The 18024-nt window shown below is 44.9% G+C and overlaps 2 protein-coding genes across 4 annotated transcripts; both read right to left on the bottom strand.

Annotated features, from left to right (window-relative positions):
• Positions 1–2758: 2758 nt before the first annotated feature.
• Positions 2759–16462, bottom strand: LYAR (Ly1 antibody reactive). Of its 2 annotated transcripts, none has more exons than XM_081021590.1 (9): positions 16353–16462; positions 15148–15332; positions 13423–13537; positions 12062–12169; positions 10253–10336; positions 9059–9434; positions 8232–8306; positions 6161–6246; positions 2759–4578 (listed from the first exon to the last, which is right to left on the bottom strand). In XM_081021590.1, the coding sequence occupies exons 2-9, from the start codon at positions 15267–15269 to the stop codon at positions 4441–4443; spliced, it is 1104 nt and encodes a 367-aa protein (XP_080877716.1). In that variant the 5' UTR covers positions 15270–15332; positions 16353–16462; the 3' UTR covers positions 2759–4440. The 2 variants fall into 2 exon arrangements, with proteins under 2 accessions (XP_080877716.1, XP_080877715.1); XM_081021589.1 differs by having other exon boundaries at positions 16220–16372.
• Positions 16336–17979, bottom strand: LOC308485672 (uncharacterized protein; the record flags this gene model as incomplete). Of its 2 annotated transcripts, XM_081021594.1 has the most annotated exons (3): positions 16419–16483; positions 16600–16649; positions 17310–17979. In XM_081021594.1, the coding sequence occupies 3 exons, from the start codon at positions 17977–17979 to the stop codon at positions 16478–16480; spliced, it is 726 nt and encodes a 241-aa protein (XP_080877720.1). The 2 variants fall into 2 exon arrangements, with proteins under 2 accessions (XP_080877719.1, XP_080877720.1); XM_081021593.1 differs by having other exon boundaries at positions 16336–16649.
• Positions 17980–18024: the final 45 nt, after the last annotated feature.

Below are 18024 nucleotides of genomic sequence, written 5' to 3'. Positions count from 1 at the left end.
GTCCAAACTATTATGTCTTTGTCTTTGTCTTTGTCCCACTGCACTTTTGATAACATCATTTATACATTTCTATTTGCTAGTAGCGGAGTGCCTGGGTTTCAAGCAAAACATGGCAAACCCCCCAAAAAGTGCCGGTTACCACACATACCCAAGTGACTCTCTAGGTATGTAGAAGTATATTAGTCTGTAAATTAACAGCGATTTTTTAAAAACCAAAACAGAACGGAACAAAACTGGCACAAGAAGGACTTCTAAGCTACTAGGATCTTCAGATTGTGGAGATTGATGAGCCCTGGAATGTTATTGGAGAGGGAAATTAACTCTCTTTATATCCTGAGAGAGATACTGGGGATTTAATAAGGGAGTATTAAAAGGAAACATTTTTTCAATGTAACTTTAAAGAATCTGCAGCAGGATGATTTTTGTGTGTTTAACTCCAAGCCACGCCATGGCATGATGTGGTATAAGTCTTCTCCTGTCACTTCAAGCTTTATTCAGAGCCAAACACTCCTGATTAAACAGTTCTCCCTTTTCAGGTCTTGTCATAGTCCAAACATTCAATGATGCGCCAAAGGATGTCTGTCTATGTTGCTACCACTGCTGGATCCCATGAATTTCCCATGAGTTCCCCTTTGCTTCTTGCAGTGCTCAAAGGTGCTTACTATCCCCCCCTCCCCGTTTTCCTGTTTTTAACTGCATTGTGCCGCAACACTAAATAGGATTGGGGGTGGGATGGGGAGCAGCCTGTGCTTCGTTTCCCTCCCCTCATAATCCATGAATGCACACCCCAGGCCTTATTGTGAATCCCCAAGGAAGATGCTGTGCCCCTCTTGGGAGACATGTACATCATCCCAGTACAGATGCATGAAGAAGTTATTTTTTGTCTCCAGCTGCTACATAACTAACCTATTTTCAGCATCAAGTGCCTGTTCATCTTTTGCTTCCACTCTTCTGTCTGTTTGGGTCTCTGAATTTCCAAACCCTCTTTTGTAACATATCTAACGCTGGAGATAACAGCTCCCATCACAGCAAAGCCAGCTGCAGAAGTTTTCTCTCAGATGCTGGTTTCTGTGTAACCATAACAGCCTATGGAAAGCATCAGCCCTCATCCCCTCAGTAACCTTAATTTCTCCATCACATTCGCAAGCCTACCAGGCTGTAGATGCTCAGGTGCCTGAACCTGTTCTAACCCATGAATAACATTATGAAGAAATTCATCTAAACCTTGTTCACAATTGAAGAATTGCCCTTGCGTCTGAATAAGAGTATTTTGGGAGAAAAGAGCTCCCAAATTCTTAAAAGATAAACTCAGCTGTTTCTTCTTGCCTCCTTTCTTCCCAAGTCCTCCAATTGCCTCAGGACAATGTCTGTCTTATGTTCCTCACATATTTGATAAGTCTCAGCATCTCCTTCATTCTTTCTTGGACATCACAGCTGGTGTATGACTCTCCCAGGCACCCCATAGTAGGCCGAGAACCAGAGAGTCCCACACAACATGGCAGCATAGGAAGTGCCCCCGGGTTCTGTCCTGTGGGGTTTTCCCCCTCCCCAGTCTCCATACTTGCCTCTGCTGCCCGCTCATTTGCAGGTGCTGTTCATGATGCCAAAAGACAGGTGCAAGTTTCCTTGAAGTTCAGAGTCTGAGAAGGAAGGCTGGAAGCCTACACAAACACCTTGGTTAAAACGAGTCTTATCATAACTGAGCAAAGGAGTAACTCTTCTCCAGAATACAATAGCCTTGTACTGCAAAGCAAGATAACTAAGGGTGGATATATTTGGCTCTTAAGAACTTGCTTGGAAAATTGAAAAAGGTACTGAAATACCTGTATTAGAACAGAAACTGACAGCAGAGGGTGGGGAGGAATGATTGAAAGGACAAAATACCCAGTGTGGACAAAATGCTGTGCAATAGCAATGACCATTAATGTCTGAAGCACTGGGAATGTACAGAAGCCAAAAGCAGATACTGAAAAATCAGACCTGACTCATTTGCAATATGGGACCCCTCTCTGGAAGCACCCTTAGAGGATGGTGTCTTCTTGTGGAAACGAAGCAAAACTAAACAATTGCCGAATGTCTGATAGCAGCTGATCTGCATTTCCTCTCATCATACTCTGCTGGATGCCACAAGTTGATTGGGCTTGCACCCAACCATTGTTTAAATAGCAGCATTGCCCCTTCCCTTCCCTTCCCACCTGACCCAGGCTTCAGTGTGGAGCATCCTTGCTAAGGAGTGACGAGTTTGGGAGCTTTTTAATCTGTCAAAGGATCATACTAACGAATGATCAGACTTAGGTTGCAAACTTCTAGGGACTGCTACTTGCTTGAAGACTCCCAACAGTTTGACAAAGCCTGTTTTTAAACGGTCATGAATCAGAAACTTTTCAGAGATCTTTATTCAGTGTCAACGTAAACAGAATATCAAGATTAAAACATTTTTTCTCCACATGTAAGATTAAGCTGGTTTGACTGTCTTAATGCGAGCAAGGAGAGAAGCTTCTCAGCAGACATCTTCCCCAGCTGAATGTTAAACCTGAATATAAAGTAACACTTCCTGTTAATGTATTAAGGGGAAACTTAATCTGCTCTCCTTGGCCAACAGAGCAGAAAAGAAACTTAGACTTGTTCTGTGCGTGTAGGATTCCCCCCCCCCCCCCGAAAGCTTAATTGGGAGAAGGGCTAAATTTTGAATATATTGATTGTGAGATCTGGTAACCTGTGACTGCAGCTCAATGTACAGAACAATATAGCCTTTACAAACTTTCTGTGAATAAGTTTAATATTTGCTCTCTGGTTTCCTTGTTACAGAACACTGTTGCAGCTTTCAAGTATCTGAGGGAAACAATGCGCTGGTTCTGTCTCCAGTGGTCACCAGGTATATTCCACTGGAGACGCTGTTGTTCAGGCGCAATGAGAAAATAGCAGGAGGCGAGACGATCAGTTTTCAGTGGGAGGAAAGAGAGAAGAAACAGACCAGTAATGCAGAAGCAGTGCCAAAGCAGAGCACAAACAAAGAGAAGATCAATGTTCAATAACCACAATAGTTAAAAATATACACATTTGTATTGAGGAGACATATGCTAATCTGCGGGAAAGGAAATCAGTATGATATAAAAAGAATGTCATTCTGTTGGTGTTCAGAGTTGGGTTCCTAGACTGCCAGATTGACGAGTTAGTTTATACCAACAACAATTTGTAAAGTTGCTAGGGAACCAGAAATATTTTTTCCCCCACCTGGGTTTTGATACCTTGCTGTAGAACTTGTAGAAGCTTCTTTGCTGATAACTTTAGAGGTGTAACCATTGGCTCTGTTACACCCCAAAACCTATAGCCTAACCTACAGTTTGTGGATGCAGGCGCCATGGTTCATGAGAAAGGCTCTCTAGGAAGACTGTCAGTGGCTATTTAGGAAAATGGCTTCCACACCTTGACTTCTGCCAACCTGTTTTGTCCAGCTATATTTTCCCTCTGTTCCAAATCGTACTGTGCCACCTAAGTGGAAACTGACATCAATAATGACTTTTCTTTGGAGTATTACAGGGACTGTGTATTGTTTAATGTAAAGTCTCAGCTGAAATTGAAACATGCTATCTGGACCACTGCAATATGGTTCAAACAATCCAGCTGCATGGGGAGCAGGGACTCATAAAAATATCACATTGTCCACCACTGTAAGATAGATAAAGAACCTGTACAGCTTTCTGGGTTTAGGTGCGGAAATACTTGCTGACGAGACCCTTCACTATCGGGTGCAAAGCTAGTGTGATTTATTTCTTTACAAAAACACACACACTTCAGAGTAAACTTTCTTTCACTGGGTACATTGCAGTAGTGTTTTTTTTTTTAAAAAATGAGTTGTATCTAAAAGTTCTATTCTGTGATTAGAAGAGAACCATTTATGGCCCATTCTGAGCTTTAGCCAGCCTGACTTCCCCCCTGCAACTGTTGGCTACTCGTGTATACTCCTCCTTTGTGATTTCCCCCTTCTTATATATGCCCTTCTTAACTCTCAGCTCATCTGCAAGCTCCTTAGGCAGCCACACTGGTTTCCTCAGATGCCTCCCACTTTTCTTCCTTGTTGCTATTGTCCGCATTTGGGCCTTCAATACTTCTCCTTTCAGAAACTCCCATCCTTCTTGGACTCCCTTCTCTTTGAGTATTTCTGACCATGGGATCACACCCAGTAGCTCGTGGGTGTGATCATAACCATAACTTAAACTTTTATAAATTGCAACAGAAAGATTGTCATTATATATATTTTAAAAAACCACATTTTTTCCTAAAAGTAACTTTTTAATCAGTACAAACTGTATGTGAAATAAAAGGAAATTCACAATCAAATACAGGCAAGGTTTGCTGCCATATACATCTGAAAAATCTCTTTACATCTGATAACAAAACTGGGGACATATTAAAAATCCTTATTTTAGAACTAAAAAGCTATTTTATAAGCTTAACCTTTTCCTTTAAAACTCTAAATTTAGGATTGCTGCTGACTTTCTTATTGAACAGGGCCAGAATTTCTCCTTCAGCCTTATGATGATGATCACCTGCCACTGCATAATACTGTGATAAAACCTGCACGAGAAAAAAGGAGAGACAAAAAGAAGTTACATTCAAACCTTTCACGCCATTATCAGCTTAAGTGTCTTTTCTGGAATATGAAGCATCTACTCCAAAGCAAACCCAGCAAGGTCTGTCATATTCCACTTGGGCTTTAAAGCCTGCACTGGCTCCCAGTCTCTAATTCCAGGCACAAAACCAGCGCTGGTTTTTGACTTTAGAGCTCTGGAAGATCCAAAGGGGCCACGTTCTCCCATAGCAGCCTGCCCACGTTAAGATTTTCTGGCAGAGCCCTGTGCTGCCACCTTTGAAGGCAGGGGCAGCTGGGGGAATGAGGCCCTTTCTATGCGCCTGGTGGCATCTGACTAGCTGTCACTTCTCCATTTGTAACGTTATGAACTAAAAGAAAGAAAACCTGAGCTAAATCTAGGCTGACAGTTTTTGAAACTGCCATAGCTATTGGTTACATGACCAAGTCTTCGGTTGCATTACAGTGGTACTTCCAGTTCCAGAGGTCTGGCCGGATCCAGAGGTTTTTGCAACCAGAGAGACTGCTTCTGCGCACACGTGTGGCACGGTAGAGTGCTTCTGCATGTGCAGCAAAACCCTGGAAATATACTCCCGGGTTTGCCACTTACGTATCCTGAAGTTTACGTAACTGGAGGGATACATAAGCAGAGGTACGACTGTACAGGAGCTTTCCTAAACATTGGCTTAGCTGCTGAGTTGTGGAATGCTTAGGACCATCCCACCTGCCCAGAACATATATATTTTAAATGCAATCAGCAAACAAGGCCTTTGGACAAAAGGTGCTAAATGCTGTTGGTGGAACAGCAGAAGTTCATCAGAGAGGAAAGGGGGCAGCACTACGGTTTAGCAACTGCTCATTTAAATTGGAATTTGGCAAATGGTTGTGCTCACAGAAGCACAGGTTTTTAAAAAGTTAAGGCACAATCCAAAGTACGTTCTCCTACACAAAACCTCACTGAATACAGGGAGTCGGGCAAGGCCGGGCGCTGGAGTTAGGCAGCAGCCTGAGGGGAGGCGATGAGGTGGGCAGCCATTCTGGAGCCTGCTCCGTTTCCTCAGAGAAGCCTCAGAGTTGGCCCTTCTCGGATCAGGCCTTTCCCTTCCTGTCCTCAAGCCTTGCGGCGTTTTCTTGCTTGGCAGTAAGGGTCCTGCGTTGCGCGTGGCGTGCCCCTGACCATATGCAGAGTGCTTTCTCCCCAGAGCAAGACGTGTGTGTGTGTTTCCTTAAAAGGCTTCAAGGGCCAAATGGATAGAGCATGTGCAAAGTTATTTTTGCCTTCTGATCCCTGGATTGCAGGGGGTTGGACCAGATGAGCCTGAAGGGTATTTCCAACTCTTTGATTCTACGATAGGGAACCATTCCCTGAACAGTACAATTTTTTCTTTATTTTTTAAACAGGCAAATTATGAAATAATTTGGAAATAAGGAAATAATTGTGAATAATGCTGTGAATCGCCCTGAGTTCTACAATGAAGGGCAGTATACAAATATTTATTCCAGTGGTGCTTATGCAGGGGAACTTTGCCCTGCCCTGTACTCTGGGTGTCAGAAGATGCTCCAATATACCTTCTTCCTTAGTTTTTTCATTGGCAGTTCATTGTCAGGTGCTTTCCTCAGAACAGCTTTTATAGTTCCCTTCCAACTGAATTTACCTGTAAAAATTTGTAAAAAGACATGGAAGAGAGAATAAAATAAATTATCCCCATGCATTTTGGCCAGGTCACTATGGAAACCTAACACCACTTTCAAATGTTTACGTGGTCAGGTCAGTTGTGCCCTGCTTGCTAAGCAACCTGCTGAACTGAGATGATTTTGGAAACTGAAATATTGCCAAGCACAGCAGTGCAGGATTATGTGAACAAGGGAGAATGGGTTATAAATCAAACAATAAGGAAGTATTACTCCTCAAGCAATAAGGAGTTTTTTTAAAAACAACAACCATGAATAAGGCCTCGTTGCCCAAATCAGCAGCCAGTCCCTATGCCTCTCTAGCTCAGAGGGGAAACACACCTGGCTGGTTCCAACCCAGAAAACCGCCAGCTGCATCCACCTGGAGAAATGACCAACTTTTTCCAGTGGTTATTTTAAAAAATCTCATCTGTAAATATAAACAGCCAAACTCACTATAATAACCTACATACATTTTCTACCCGATGTGATCTACTACAAACATTTAGAGGCTTAGGGAGGAATTTGACGTCAGACTCTTCTGACTGCTCTGTCAGTGCAAGAATTCTTGCTTGCCAGGTGGGATTCTGCCCCCTTTCCTCCCACTGCTCTAGGGCTTGTCTGACCCTCCAGATGGATCTGGGGGAGGCGCAGGGGGCTCATGGGTGGGGAGTAGCCCTTGCACAGGCTTCCACTGGCACACCAGGTTAGTTAACTCCGGGCCCAACTCTATATTCTATAACACTTGAAAACTGTGGCAGTGGATTTTCTTGGGCGAACCCCTGCTGGCATTTCGGCAAAATGTGGGCTGCAAGCTGGAGAGGATTTGCTCTGTCCAAGAAAAGAAGATTTAAAAAGAAAGGAAACAAAATGAATTGAGACTTGGTCTGGCTATTCCTAACAGATTAAATATCCGTATAGGGTTGGATCCAGAGCTTGCACGTACCAGCATCTGCTTGTCTAGCAGAACATTCCCCGCCCCCTCGCAGACCCCAATGTCGTCCCCTGCCCCCAACCAAGCCTTCTCAATGTTGGGAATCTTCAGGAAAGGCCTGGGTGTGGTAACAGTGGGAGATGGAAGATGGCAAAAACTAGTCAGAGGCAGTCTTGTTCTAGCAGGGCTGTGGTGAGACTGAGAGGGCAGGAAAAACTCATTCTCCCTGCTCTGGATCCATCCAACCAATGGTATGTCGTTTTGCCCTAAACAGCCTTGGCCCAGTACACCTGAAGGAGCGTCTCCACCCCCATCATTCAGTCCGGACACTGAGATCCAGCTCTGAGGGCCTTCTGGTGGTTCCCTCACTGTGAAAAGCCAAGTTACAGGGAACCAGGCAGAGGGCCTTCTTGGTAGTGGCACCTATCATGTGGAATGCCCTCACATCAGATGTCAAAGAGAACAACTACCAGACTTTTAGAAGACATCTGAAGGCAGCCCTGTTTAGGAAAGCTTTTAATGTTTGATGGACTACTGTATTTTAATATTTTGTTGGAAGCCGCCCAGAGTGGCCGGAGAAACTCAAGCTGATGGGTATAAATAATAAATTATCATCATCATCAGCTATATAACCTTTAGAAGACATCTGAAAGCAGCCCTGTATAGGGAAGCTTTTTAATGTGTAATTTTTTATTATGTTTTTATATATGTTGGAAGCCACCCAGAGTGGCTGTGGCAACCCAGTCAGATGGGTGGGGGACACATAATAAAATTATTATTATTACTATTGCCATCCATGAAATTATAAGCCCCTGTCCTCCTTGGACACGAATATCCTGTGTTATCTAAGCCTGGTACTCACTAACCCACTTTCAAGACAAGGGAACTATGTCCTTATAAATGTTACAACTCTCCCTTATACTTTAACAATGATTCTAATCATTATATTGACTAAGTTGCTACTTCATTGTTGCCATCAACAAACAGATCTAGCTCATAGTTGCAAACTGCTAAAAGCATCCAAGCGAAGGTTACCTTCAAGCTGATCCTCATTTTCTTCGGTTTCTGAATTGTTCATTCTTTTTTGTGCAATGGGAGATTCGTCAACATCTGGGGTGGGATTTACAGGGAGAGAAACAGTCAAAATAAGCGTCAGGAAGTCCAGTAACAGAATCATTAGGGAACCCACCAATTGGAATAGTGGTTAAATCTAAAATCTGCTCTGCCTGACATTTCATAAAAACCTCCTACAACAAGGAAAAATCAGAAAAGGATTGACGTTGTCAGATGAGATTGTCGGGATTCACAGAATGCTGTGTGAGATAGTAAGTCTGCAGGCTTGAGTTTGCTAGCTGATGCAATTGGCTGATGCAGTCAGCCTGCAATACTTTCTATGGAAGTGCTAGGTCAGAAAGACTCAGCAGTAATGTGCTGTCAGTTGATTGGCTGTCATCGGTTTAAAGGGGAAACCTGTCCAGCAGTAAGTGGGTGGTGTAGTGGAGTGTGGTCAGAGAGAGAGATAGAAAGGTCTTCCTATTTGCCTTAAGGTGCAGCCAGGTACTCTGCTTGACTGTATGAACTGCTTGTGTGTTATAGCCTGTAGATACTTGTATATATAGCTTACAATATACTGCACTGAAGAACCCGGAACTCTGAGCATTTCTGCTAAAGCGCCGCAGAGAATTCACGACAGAGATGGGTAGAAAACAGGATCTCTCTCAGGCTGTCACTCTCACCCCGATTTCAGCTCCAAGCACTGAAATTTATCCTGATTTATATACCGTACATCCTATATACTACAAACTGTCTTTTTTCCCCAAACTGCACCTCACACCTAGAAGCAAGAACTGCAAGTCTGATACCTTCAGAGACGTTACGCTTGCGTTTCTTCACATTTGCTTTGGTCCCTGCCTCTTTTGTACTGACACCATTTCCATTCATTTCCAGTTCAGCTGAAACATCTGCTTGCTGCTGCTTTGTCAACTTCAAGCCATTCCTTTTGGAAATATTTCCATTCTCATTTTCTCTCTCTTCTTTCTTAGACTTTTTACTTTTTTTGAGATCTAGGCCCTCTGGCTGAACTTGCAACCTTAATTCTTTTGCCTTTTTCATATTTTTCCTCTCTTCCTTTTCTTCCCTCTTATTCTTTTTCTTTGCAGGTTTCTCCATTTTTACTTGGTTGTCTTCTGATGGCGTTGGCATAACTTCACTGTCTGCAGACTGGTTTTCAGCTGTCTCCTGTTGGGAAGATGCAGAGGGCTTATACATCACTATGATGACACCCCCTAGTCAAAAAGTTGGGGCAGGGGGGACTTCAGCAGTTTACTCCAGGAAGTAATCCTATCCACTTGTCATATCTGGCCCTGATAAGGATCTGACCCATGGAGCCAAAATGGTTCCCCCTCGCTGCTTTAAGCAAAACACAGAATTGCTTTTTGGTGCAATGAGAAGGTACACTCACAAGTACCACCAGCAAAAAATAATCAGTATGTTTCTAGGATGTGGGACTTGCAATGGGCTTTTCTGAATGCGTGGAGGGAGGTGGTGAAAAATCCATCCCTCTACTTCTGGGCTATTCCCCCCACCCCCAGGACCCTCATCCCAAATAACCAATTCTTTCTTGCTTTATCTTAGGCTACTTCGTCTATATCCTGCAAAGCAGAAAGCTGCAGAAGCTTTTTGGGAAGACACTTTCCCAGAAGTTTAAAGTTCCTAACTTCTGTTCACACGAGCCCTTAAAGACAAGCATTACTGTCATCTGTGTGGACATTAAACTAAGAAATGCATATGCAGCACATTTCTCTATTGCAAAAGGGGAACTCTGCACATGGAGGGGAAAGGGAAGCCTACAAGGTTATTAAAAGCAATTATTTATTAAGCAAGTGAGTACAACTAGCAATCCATTTAGGAGGCAATCCTAAAGTCCCACTGTTATTGTGGCACGACTGGACTTAGCTGGCTAATAGAAAAGAAAGACTGGCTACAAGTTCAGCCACAATTTGTGGACTTTTGACTATGAAACATTGCTTCCATTAAACAGTTTCCAGTTAGCTTACCTTCCTGGTAGCTTGTGAAAAAATGTCCCACACCTGGTCCTGCAGTGCAGTGCTATGTATTTTCAAACTGTTAGACATCCAGTTCTGTTTAGGTAGAAAACAGCAGAATTTCTATTTATGCACTGATCTGTTAGCAAGACACTTTTGCAGTATTCAGATCGGCAGAAGGGACAAATGGGACCCAGCAATCATGCCCCTTTCTTCAGAATCTAATTAGAGGCAGATGCCAAGTTATAGATGCGAAACATCCTCTGCTGCATTCAGTAACAGTCACAGGTAGAACTGTAATACACATTAGAATCACAACCTGGTAGTGGCAAAGTAGTTCCAGCGCAGCGGACATGAGCCCAAGTCATGCATTATTTCAGTATGTGAGGCTCACACATGGCAGACGGGGCGGAGGGCAATGCCAGGCTGTGTGTGTGTCTACCTGCAAAGAGCTGCCTATGAGTTACAGGTTGGTAACACAGAGACACACCCCTTGGCAGGTATGCACACTCAGTTCATGGCTTCCAAGGGGTGGAACCAGGAGGTGCAGCCCCATTCCACTTCCCATGTGTTAGCTGCCCAGGTTGAGGTGTGAACAGGGCTATGGAAAGGCAGCGGAGATCATGCGGCCAAGGACAGGCACCAACTTCCTGACAGGAAGCCCCTGAAGCTGGTAGCTATCGCAATTCAGTGTTAATGCTTCAACTGTATTAAGCGCCTCTGCATTTAGGGTGGCCTTTCAATTAGCTTTGAAGTACATGTTTGCAAACTTCTTTGCTTTGCACTCCCTGAACCGTTTTGCCTCACTTAACCTCTTTGATCACTTTCCTGTGCCTGTTGCAGATCAAAGCAGCGAATCATCCTTCTGCAGCCCTTGAATGCATGTGCTGCTCCCACTCACTTCAAGGCACCGTGGTGTTTATCACTGCATTTCGTGATTGCACAGCTGCAGCAACAAGAATGGACGGTGAGAGCAACAGCGGGAATATGAGGGAAAGGGGCTGTCAAGAAATGCCCACCCCCACTCTGCCAACAAAGGGCGTTGTAAATTGCCAAATCAACTTGCCTGCAGCAGAACCCCTGAGCCTGGAGGATTCTGGTGACGCTTTCCAGAGAAGGGGTAGCCAACATGGTGGCCTCCCAGAGCCCCAGCTATAGTGGCCAATGGTCAGGGATGATGGGAGTGGGAGTCCAACAACATCCTGGAGGACACCATGTTGACTACCTTGGTTCTAGAGAATAGTTGTTTTCTTGTGACATATTGGCCAGGAGCATCACGTATCGTGGTTGCCCTGCGTGAACTGAGAGCGCAATACACAACACACAATTCTGCCTTGTGAGAAATATTATTAGTTGTGGGCAAGCAGCCCGTGAGGCTAAAAAAAATAATATAAATACAATTTTACCACTTATCTGCATAATATGTGATAAGATTAGGGTGCCCATATGCAAAAGAGGGCAGGGTTCCACCATTGCTAACGGTTGTGTAAAACAGGAAATTTCAGAAGGTGTAACTTGTGGGACCTGTAGAAATTCCCTTACCATCTAGCAGGTGGGCAGGCAGGCATACTGATCTTTACGGTACAGCAGCAGCTAAGTTATATTGCGCCACTTGGATGGATAAGGCAAACAGCCACCCAAGTGATTGTCATGGAAACGTGTCTGTCTTTCTCATGAAGAAACCTCATTTTTTTTAAAAAAAATCATACGGTATATTTGTCTATTCAGAAACAAGTCCTATTCAGAAACAAGATCACTGGGGCTTGCTCACAAGTAAGCAAGTACAGAATTGCAGTCTGAGCTGTTTACTTCTAAGCATACCTGAAACTTGCCCTTTTTTCTTGGAATGTTGTCATAGGTATACATCTGCTCCAAAATATCTCGAACTTTGGGGTTAATGTTGGTTTCCTTTATCGCTTGATGAATCTTCTACAAAAGGAAAGTGGGAATGATAGCATCTGAGACACAACATACTTAAATCACAAGTCTGATGCACTGAAATCAAATCTATGCTATACACATCGCAGGTTTAAATCTGTCCATTTCCCCTGTCTGCATCAGGGTCTGGAGGTTTGGGAATTGTGTTATTGCTTCTGGGGTGTTTATGTTCACTGCAGATAAAAACAATGGCCCACACGGAGCCTGAAAGCTTGCCTATGACAATCAATACATTGACATTTTAAAACTACATTTTGGGTAGATAACACATGAAGTAGGAGTAAGATAAAAACTCTGTATTAGTTCACACTCTCTCATGATGTTTATGCTGCAAAGTACCGCAAGGATCTAGTTTCCATTTCCACACACACACACTGCAACACTATTTAACATCTACACGAAACCACTTGGTGAAGTAATTTGGACATTTGGAGTGAAGGGTTATTAAGTATGCAGATGACACTCAGCATTATTTATCGTTCTCATCAAATCTAGGTGGGGGGGCTGGAAACTCTTAACACAAGCAGCTCAAGTGAGGAATGGGATGCGCAAGGGCTAATAAAGTGAAGCTCAGTCAGGGCAAGATTAAGGTGGTGACTCCCAAGGGAACACACAACTTTTTCAAAATGGGGTTGTATTTAGTCAAGGCTCAAGTCTGTAGTTGGAAGGTGTTTTCAATATAGTCTCACGTATGGACACATGTGACTAAGAATGCATTTTGCCACCTTGGGCTGGTATGAAACGTATTGCTTCTTGCTGGAATAGCAACCATCAATTAAGAAACTTCCAATGCTTCAGAACATGGCAGCCAACAAAGTCCTGGTTTTGGTTAAAAGCTCTGAATGGCCTGTGACTTTAGTATTTGAAGGACTGCACCAGCCCATGAGCTGAGTTTGTCAGCCAAGGCCCTCTTCTGTCAGATGGGCAGAAACAGGGCTTTCCTCTGACTATGAAATGCCCTCCCAAACCAACAAGCTGGCATCTACTCTTGCATTCAGTGTGTGCCTGCTGCAAGGTGTCCTGTTCCCCAAATGTTTGATGGGTGAAGTTAGATAATCATATGTAGTGTTAGTGGGTTTTCTTATTGTCTGATTTTTAAATGTATTCTTGTATTGTTTTGATCTGAGGTATAAATTGCCTCAGAGACCATTGGTTGAAAGGGAAAAGGGACAATCAATCAGTACACAGCTTTCCCTGTAAATTAAGTGTCATATTACCCTGCTTATGTGTGCACTTGTTTTTACCTGAATCCATTCCTGCTGTTTGACATCTCCTTTATGAGCTTTGGCTTCATAACCCTTGCCACCATATTTCTGGTCTTCACTTAGGCACTTCACATGACATTTATAATCATCACCCCTTAAATATTAAGAACAGCATAGGTAAAAAGCCATAGTAGTAGTAGTAGTAATAATAATAATTTTATTTGTACCCCACCCTCCCCAGCCGGAACCGGGCTCAGGGCGGCTAACATCATAAAACTAACACAGTATACAAAGAATATAAAAACAGGCAATCAATTAATTAAAATACATCTTAAAATCAGTTTATAGCACAACACTAATAGCACAGTAGGAAGATTTCAGCTCTGGATATATTGAATAGCCTTAATTCCCAGAGAAGCCACGGGTCAAGCTAATCCAGAAAGAACTATGACTGGCAGAAGCTGACCTGCAATTCTATATAGAGCTAAGCATGCCTAATCCTTATATGGGATTATGCCAATGTAACTCCGCACAAGATTAGGCTGCACATAAAATGAAGTCACACACAGGGCATCAATTCAGTAACTCATATGCTTTAAAATAAGATTGGGCTTATGCGCAGCTTCTTCTTTAAACAAAAAGGTTTTATTTACAGGGGCAAAACTGTGTCAGAAGAATGTCAGGTCAGCATTAAGGTCAATGTCATCATTTGGAGACCTCTCGGCTTCAGTAGTTCTTATTATTCTAGTGGTACCACTGTTCACTTTTTACATAGATTTTCAATTAACAGCACTACTTAGAATTAAAATCCAAGCAGAATCCACCATTTGTCAAGTTGTGCAGCAATAGCACAAAAGCTTGCATATCCACATAGAATCCTGTAATGTCATCCGTTGCCTTTATCCCACATCAGCGTGACTGAGAAAATAGCATAAATTAATCCTGCAGTGCAATTCACAGTTATATCCTGTTGCAGCTGTGGGTGCCGAGAGAGAGTAGTTTCCAGCATTTTGCAATATAGGCAAGAGAACAGTTCAGTTTGGCTTCCCAGTCATAAATCCCCCATCTCTCTCAGGTTGCAGGAAAGGTCAAATCTACTTGCCACCTCAGACTTCCTCCCAGGCCAAATTAAGCACTCAGTAACACAAAAGTCTCTGCTTCCCTGGAATGGGAAAGCATTTAGACAGCCAAACGTTCTTCAGCCATTTCTTGTACAATCAAAGGCTACTGCCTTCACCCTTTGAGATTTCTTGAGGGTTCCACCTTGCATGGCCAGGGAGATGCTTTTATTTTATGGTGATCTTGTTACTGTAAATCAGATTTTATTCTGCTACTCTTATTTTCTTTAAACGATTCTATTTATGATGACTTTACTAATTTTTTATGCATTAGCTTCAACTTTTAAAGAAGACATTTTTGGCAGTTCTCCCTCCCTCCCCCCCTTGCATTTTTTACCATCCTAATCAGGAGTGGAAAACTATATCTAACCAGTGGGCTGGACTCATCAGTCCACCACCCTCCATATAGTAACTTATGACAGGTGGGCAGGACTGTCACCATAACGTCAGGTGACTGACACCTCTCAACATTCAAAGGGGATTTGTTGGTCTAAGGCTTGTGCCCACTTGTTCTTGTAACACCAAACCAGTTTCATTGCAGATTTTTGCACTGAGCTCCTTGGGAGGAAGGGCAGGATATAAACAATAATAGCAATAACAATGAATTGTCAAAACCAAATAATGAAACAAGACTCTGATAACCTACCAGAAATCTTTACCACAATCCATGCAAGAAAGGCATTGGCAATTGCGGCATACAATTACATGCTTTTCAACCTGTGCCTTTTTCACAGACTCTCCACATGCGTTACATGTGAAAACCACCATTTCTTCCAAGATAGCAGTATCTTTCTTCAGAGACTGTTAGAATTGATCCTCTTCCAACAAATTCTAGAAATTAATTAAAAATAGTGTTTTACATGTCCTTTTAAAAAGGCAGGACTAACAAAGCAGAAGTTGATACAATAAAAATATATTTAAACAGCCTGCGGAGCATTAAAGACAAAACTATTAAGTTAGCACTGCATAAATAGCACCATACACCCAGGTCCATTAACATTAATGATTCCAGGCATGCTGGTATTTATTGTAAGCAACAAATACATTCAGAATGGGAACAAAATTTCTTAAGGGCTTGAGGGAATAGGGGGCCAGATCCTTTGGACTACCAAAAGAACTGCATGCCTAGAGGAAAGGACCCACCCATCAAATGGAGAGAACTCTGTTTTATATTTTGCACCATTAGGGGAGGGAGTATTTTAAAACTGTAACTGTTCCAGGTACTTTGGCAGAAAACACACACACAAACATACACACAAGCAAGTATGCTATTTCACAAGCAGCCAACCAAATATGATTTCTCAGAAATCTGGAGGAGCAGCTGGCAAAAAATAGGGTCTGCTGTTTCATGCTTCATATTTATTGTTTTTTTAAAATTATTATTATTAATGTATTTATACCTCACTCCCCCCCCCCCCGACAGGAGACTCAAGAATGCTTACAGATAAAAATAAGTGCATCTAAACATGAGGGGAGGGGAAACTATTAAAAATCAATTAAACATTGATTAGAATTAAAACTATAGATAGATAGATAGATAGATAGATAGATAGATACACTATGTGTGTGTATATACACACGCGCACGCGCACATATGTAGTTATACATAAGTTATAGTTATATAGCCTGTTAAAATACAACATAAAAGTTGATACAGGACATAATCCGTTTACCCGGACTCGCCGCCGGCGCCACTTTTGCCAAGGAGCCCAACTTGCCACCGTTTCCCGGAGGAGCGTTGCCGCGCGGGAGACACGTGTTCGCCGCGTTCACACACTCGCCGTTCTAGCCGCGGATCTAGAAACCGGAACGGGTCCCGAGGGCCGAGACGGGCTCAGCGGCGGAACTCACCGGCTAAGGCTGGCTGGTGGTCGTCGCCGCGCCGCGCTTCCCCCGCCGGGTCGCTCCCCTCGGGCTGCCACCCTCCGCTCCGTCGCGCACCTGTGACGACACCGCCGGCGACTCCTGTGAACGTCTCAGGCCTAGAGAGAGAAACGTTGAGAGCAGCACCCCCGACGCCCGCAAGGGCGGCAGAGCGGCGCGCTCTAGCCCTCAGCATCTCTATGGGCAAGGAGGTCGCGCGTAGGCGTAGACTTACAGCGTGCAGACTCACACGCCAAGACCAACTTCCGGGTTGATATCGGAAACCTTTAAAGGAGACGTACAGGACCTTAGCGCCGCAGCTGTGGTTATTAGCAGAGAGTCATTAGGGCTGATTTTACATTTAAAATGGGCGTGGGGTGGAGGAAGAGTCAAAGCCCTAAACATTTATTTTAAATCACATTTTGTATGCCCGCGCACTGACAGCCTGGAGGGAGAGGCGGCAGCTTAGGTCCGGTCTGCAACTAAGGCCGCCAGTTGCGGATCAGGGCGAGGCCGAAATCCTGAGAGACACAGCAAAGGAACCACGAGGAGGTCCCGCTCAGCTGTTCTCCTGTCGCCAGCCCTGGCTGAAGCCCCGCCGGCTGCGGGAGAGCGGCGACACCCCTGCAGCGCAGGCCCCGCAGGAAGAGGGCGGACTGGGGACCGGGGGGGGGGCCCGGCTGGTTTTTCACTCCCCAAAAATCCCCTGCCGAGAACCCTGCCAGCCCGGGATGCGGCCATCGGACCCGCTTAAATTGCTCCGCCTCCGCGGCGCCTCTCCCGGCACAGCAAATCCAGCGCAGGGCGCTTTACTCGCCCGCAGACTTTGCGCGCAGCCTCAACGGGCTGTAAGAGGAGTCACCTCTCGCGCAACCCAGCCCAGAACAAAAAGAAAGGCATTTCACTCGAACAGCAGAGAACACGGATTTCCCTCTTTGCTCCGACCTTTTATATAGAAAATCTCTCCGTTGCTGATGGGCAGCTCTCGCTCCTGCCCAGCCGGAGAAGGGCCTTGCGAAAAATAGGTTCGGGAGCTTCCTCGACGTAAACACGCCAGCATCTCACAGGCCCTCAGGTAGCGCCTGGGGCGCTGCTGGGTTTCTCGCCTGCGGAAGGGCTGGTGGCTCCTCCAGGGAGGGCGGGCGAGGGGAGAGACTCGGCGACAGGCCCTTCGGGGGCTCGCCTGCTCCGGCGCAGGAGCCGAGAGAGAGGAAAGCCCTTTCCGACACGGCAGCAGCGGGCACAGAGGCGGCGTGCCACTGAATGCCGGAGTCTGCAGGCGGGAGTCTATGCCCGAGCTTGCACCAGGGGCGCCGTGACGCGACAGGAAGCTGCTGCGGACGAAGATCCCTCCTGCCCGCTCGCTCTCGCCTGCAATGCCTGCGAGGATTTTGCCCTGAGGAGGAGCGCGGGCGAGGAGCCGCCCTGCCGGGAAGGGCCGCCGAGGTCTGGGATTCAGGGCAGCTCCAGGCTCGACGGGGCAGGACGTTTGCCCAGCAGGAAGCCTCGCGGGTCGAGGAGGGGCATTTCGGGTGGCACCTGAAAGCCCGCCGCTGCCCGCCACAGACTCACCGCTGGGCAAATGCCAGGTGCGGGCTGCGCTTTGCCCTGGCATGCCGCTCAGGTGCCGAGGAAAGCTTCCTTCGTCTGGGCGACGGCA

Source organism: Podarcis pityusensis (genome assembly GCF_964106645.2).
Source record: "Podarcis pityusensis genome assembly, chromosome: 9".
Taxonomy (NCBI): Eukaryota; Metazoa; Chordata; class Lepidosauria; order Squamata; family Lacertidae; genus Podarcis; species Podarcis pityusensis.
The sequence above is the reverse complement of the archived record's forward strand: the minus strand, read 5'-3'. Positions and strand labels throughout refer to the sequence as shown.